The sequence below is a fragment of the Temnothorax curvispinosus genome, unplaced genomic scaffold (assembly GCF_003070985.1).
Source record: "Temnothorax curvispinosus isolate PA1 unplaced genomic scaffold, ASM307098v1 QBEX01001170.1, whole genome shotgun sequence".
In the NCBI taxonomy this organism is placed as follows: domain Eukaryota; kingdom Metazoa; phylum Arthropoda; class Insecta; order Hymenoptera; family Formicidae; genus Temnothorax; species Temnothorax curvispinosus.
The window spans coordinates 355,497-360,561 of record NW_020210950.1 but is presented as its reverse complement, the minus strand read 5'-3'; the positions used below and the strand labels follow the sequence as shown (position 1 = coordinate 360,561).

The following is a 5,065-nucleotide window of genomic DNA, read 5'->3' as shown; positions in this document are numbered from 1 at the left end:
AAAAAGCCGCGATATATAATTTCTTTATAGTACAATTTTTATTGTTTAAATAAGGAATAAAACAAATAAGCATTAAGCAAATTAATATTCTCTCAATTTATATACACATTTACGACATATTGCTAATAATAACAAATAAAACTAAATAAAATAAAGAACAATTTTTATATAATATTGAAAATAATTGATTTTATAATTACAGCGATTGTCGTACACCTACAGAGGTCTCATTGTTCCCGTATTAACCCCTTTCAGTAAAAATGGGTAATTAACTTATATCCACAAACTTTAATAACAGCTAATATTAAACTGAATGATAATGTGTGATTGACATTTATTTAATAGATCTCTTAATTTGAACATTATACCACAATATGCGACATATCTAGCAAAGAAAGGAATCAAAGGTATACTTGGTAAGTCGCCTTTAAAATCAACTTTAGTTTTTAATTTAATGCATTAAATTTCTGCCGAAAGAGCTTTGCATAAAAATCATTTTAAAAAATACATATATATATGTAATAAGTATTTCAAAAATTATAATAGTAATTTTGTTTGCATGTATGTCACATCTCTCTTTGCAGTTAATGGCACAAATGGTGAAGGAATGTCAATGTCTGTTGCCGAAAGAAAACTTGTTGCCGACGCCTGGGTAAAGGCAGCGAATGAAACAAAACAACACTTGATGGTTCAAGTAGGAGGTGCTCCTTTTCCCGATGTTATTGAACTTGTAGGTTCAATTACTAACATACGCGAGAAACAACATTCATTCCGATCCTGCAATTGAATAACGAAATGAAAACCTTTCATAGGCAAAACACGCAAGTAGTTTGAACGTGGATTCTATACTCTGCTTACCAGAATTGTACTTCAAACCTACTACTCCTGAACAACTAATTGAATACTTGCAAACAATTGGCAAGGCAGCGCCAAAGACACCGTTACTATACTATCATATTCCTATGATGACTAATGTTAACAGTAAGCGGCCTTTCGACATTTTAATACGTATACTGAATATAATCAACTGACAATTAATAAGATTGATATTTCGTTATGTATACGTATCATATTATCACGTTATTATACTAGACAAGTATTAATCATGCATAAACATTTTGTAGTACACATGGAACAATTCCTTGCATCAATTGGTGATAGAATACCCTCATTCGTGGGTATAAAATTCACTAGCTTCAATTTAGAGGAAGGAGCTCAAGCGCTACGTGCTGATAATAAAAAATATATTATTTTCCTTGGCAACAATCAGGTAATAAAATATGCGTTAGCTCGTAAAGTTTAAGGCCAGCACTTCAAGAGTAGAAAAAAAAACTAATAATTAAATAAAAAATTAGTAACTAAATTTTTAATTGATTACCAGTTATATTTACTGGTAATATTCGGGTTTATTTTTATTAAAGTACGGTTTTTTTTTACTTCAATATAATGAAAATATATATTAGATCTGATTTTCTAGTTAATAAATGCCGCATATGCATTGGGAATGAAGTCTTTCATATTAAGCACCTTAAACATGTTTCCGGAACTTGTATTGGATCTTCTTGCTGTTTGCAAGAATGGAGATATGTTAAAAGCTAAAGATATGCAAGAAAAGCTTTCAAGTTCTGTAGCTGCTATAATGAAACATGGTAAATACTATTTTTACATCTAACAAAACGCATTTTTAGTAAAAATCGGTTGTTTGTAGGTAATCGAATCCAAGCTACAAAAATAGCAATGGCTCTTCTTACTGACATTGATGCAGGGCTATCTCGTACACCACCTAATTCTATTTCTTCTAAGATTGTAACAACTATGATAAAAGATTTGACAAACTTAGGATATCAACCAAAAATTAAATATTACTGAGAATATTTTCCTTTTCCAACTTATCTTGTTTGTATAACATATTGTATTATGTAGTATATTGTATTATATCATCTCTGGTTTTCCAATAAATTATCTAATTATAAACATAAATGTTGTAACAATGTTTTCTAAAAATAAATACTTATAAAAACCAAATCTAATCATTAAATTTATCATCAGTTTAATAAATATATATAGTCTATACATTTTAGGAATATATTTTTAAGATCTAAAACCTAAAAAATATTTTCCTATAAAATAGAGCAAATAAATCTTAAATATAAATATATAAGTAACATATGAAATAATAGTTTTAAGCAAATTAAATCAATTATTATTAAGTTTTATTAAGAAAAAAAATTATTAATCCGAAAAATATTTAGTCCGATACGTTCAACTAAACATTTTAGTTAATTGACTAAACATTAGTTGTTTCAACAATTTATTTAGTTTCTTTAATCAAAAATTAATTAATTCATGTGAACATATCGAAATCTCAAGTGAGCTCTTTAGTGACATTCATAAAATGGAGTTTGGATCAGAGGGAAAGCTAAGCGGCAATAAAATCAAGGTCCTGATTAAGACAAATGTTTACGGGCTCAGAGATCCACGAAAGAATGTTTGAGCGGCTGCCTCGCGTTTCTTTTCGACAATTTTTTTATAGATATATTCTAAATAACAAATTGAATGCTTTCTAACACTTAATGCTTTTATCTTTGACGTACTCATCTTTAAGTCCGTTGTACAATAAGTTGTATGTCGGTGTCGAATGCCAAACGCATGCGTACTATACTGTTGCTTATCATAAAAAGTTACGTTATAGTAAGTCAGATGTCGGTGTTACAACAGAAGATGGTCAATTTCCATCTTTTTATGACTTACAAATGTATGATTTTTACGATTAATAATAAGAGCTTACAATTTTTATTTTATAGTTTGTTTGCATCATAAATAATAAAATAATTATTCATCAAGGAAAATATTATATGACAAAACCGATACGGAAGTTAGAAATATTTTTTAAAATATTCATGGAAAAAATGTCTAAAAATTTTAAAATGTTATATGATGTGAATATGGCAGATAATATTTTAAAATTTGTAAAATTCTTTATAATTATTTATGTTCGAAATTACGTTAACTGCAATGCAGTTTTCGATGACTACCAAATGGTCTCTAATATTCATTAAAGGTTGAGATTTTATTTAACATCTTACTGTGTTATTTTAAGTCTTCTTTGTAAAAGTTATCTGATTCGTGTAATTTATCCACATTAATAATAAATTGGAATAAATTACTAAAGTTATCCATTATTGTTTATGCTCAATATATATTAATGATTTAATTCTTAATTGTAGAAAATGGTTATTCAAATCCGACAAATGACATATGACAAACGACTAGCGACATCTGATATCGACATACGACTTATTGTAGAACAGGCTTTAATGTTTCACAATAACAACCTATCTTATCAGCGCGTGACAAGAAAGTGTATATTTAGTTACTGATCGCTGTTTAATTCATGCGTTTCACATCGCTGCACTCGTGTAAGGTTTTATTTTACGCACAACACAATGTCCGTAAGTATACGATATTCACAATACTCATCATATAAATATAATTAAATAATCAAATAAAAATATTTAACTAGTGTAATCTTCACGTACTCGTTTTATAATCATTAGATATTATGTGTATAATTAATAAGTACACATATGTAAAATAACATATGCACAAATAAGTAAATACATATGGCTCTACTAAAAAATGCGATCAACTGAAATTATTGAGCTATACATGTACCGCACTTGTAGATATCGATCATGCTACCATAAATTTAAATCATATGGCAAGTGACATTTGAGTTAAAAGCTATAGCTATTGAGTTAAACTATAATATAATCATGTTACGTTCCAAAAATTCTCTTATCGCATCATATTAAAATGCCAGTTATTATTTCCAGTGGCAATTATACAAAAAGATTCTTAATATATCAATATTCAAATTGTAATATTTATTTCCTAATATAAAAAACGCGTATCGCTATTTTTATAAATAAATTCTTCCCATAGATGAACTGTTCTTCTAGATTTTCTGGTGTAATCTGATCCCTTTTTATATAAAAATAAGAATTAAGATTCCAAAATAAAAAACTATTTAGTCCCAACAATAATAGAATAGAAGGATTTACTGCCCTTTGTTTCATAGTCCTTATTTTTCTTTAATAAATAAGACACTTAGAAATTAAAAAAAACTCGAATTTAATATTTAAGACGATTTTTTTGCAGTCCCTCTTTTAAAACTAATCATTAAACAAGAAATAAAAATTTATCTGCAACGTCGCGGCACATAATTTTTTTATATTTAATATTATACAACATTATTATTTAAATAGGGAATAAAATATTATTGTTAAAAATAGAGAATAAAAAAAGTATGTAGAAATCAAATTAATAATCTCGAGATAGATGTATATAACTATATATATATACATATATATATTCACTAGATATATTGTTAATATAAAACTAAACAAAATAAATTACGAAATTGTTCATAACATTAATTTTATAATTGCAGCGATTATTGTACACCTACAGAGGCCTTATTGTTCCGGTATTTACTCCTTTCAATAAAGATGGGTAATTAACTTGTAGCCACAAACTCTAATACATCTAATTCAATTATAATGACCACTTCTAATGACAATATATTTATTTAATAGATCTCTTGATTTGAACATTATACCTCAATATGCAACATATTTAGCAAAGAAAGGAATCAAAGGTATTCTTGGTAAGTTCATTTATTTTTAAAATCAATTTTAATTATTTAAATAATATTTAACCACATATATTATTATTATTATTATTAAATTCTTGCAAAAAAAACAAACTTTGCATAATAATCATTTCAAAAGATACAAAAATTTATTCATTTCAAAAGAAAAAATATATAATATATAACAATTATTTTAAATAAAAGTAGTAATTTTTTATATATCACGTATTTTTTGCAGTTAATGGCACAAGTGGTGAAGGAATGTCAATTTCTGTTGCCGAAAGGAAACTTGTTACAGAAGCCTGGGTAAAAGCAGTGAAAGAAACAAAGCAACATCTGATGATTCAAGTAGGAGGCGCTCCTCTTCCTGATGTTATCGAACTTGTAGGTGTAATTACTAATAGCGAATTC

At 27.0% G+C, this 5,065-nt stretch overlaps 2 protein-coding genes across 2 annotated transcripts in view; both read left to right on the top strand.

The window, feature by feature from the left end:
- LOC112460666 (N-acetylneuraminate lyase-like) overlaps positions 1 to 1,980 on the top strand; it is a 2,868-nt gene extending 888 nt beyond the window's left edge. The window contains exons 2-8 of the mRNA XM_025025465.1: positions 203 to 264; positions 346 to 416; positions 585 to 730; positions 813 to 981; positions 1,125 to 1,270; positions 1,478 to 1,649; positions 1,709 to 1,980. Coding sequence (XP_024881233.1) covers positions 203 to 264; positions 346 to 416; positions 585 to 730; positions 813 to 981; positions 1,125 to 1,270; positions 1,478 to 1,649; positions 1,709 to 1,869 — 927 coding nt within the window. The 3' untranslated portion in view covers positions 1,870 to 1,980. The remainder of the gene's footprint in view (positions 1 to 202; positions 265 to 345; positions 417 to 584; positions 731 to 812; positions 982 to 1,124; positions 1,271 to 1,477; positions 1,650 to 1,708) is intronic.
- Positions 1,981 to 3,345: 1,365 nt separating this feature from the next.
- Positions 3,346 to 5,065, top strand: part of LOC112460600 (N-acetylneuraminate lyase-like) — a 12,633-nt gene continuing 10,913 nt past the window's right edge. Inside the window, exons 1-4 of the mRNA XM_025025365.1 lie at positions 3,346 to 3,452; positions 4,454 to 4,515; positions 4,599 to 4,669; positions 4,893 to 5,057. Coding sequence (XP_024881133.1) covers positions 3,447 to 3,452; positions 4,454 to 4,515; positions 4,599 to 4,669; positions 4,893 to 5,057 — 304 coding nt within the window. The 5' untranslated portion in view covers positions 3,346 to 3,446. The remainder of the gene's footprint in view (positions 3,453 to 4,453; positions 4,516 to 4,598; positions 4,670 to 4,892; positions 5,058 to 5,065) is intronic.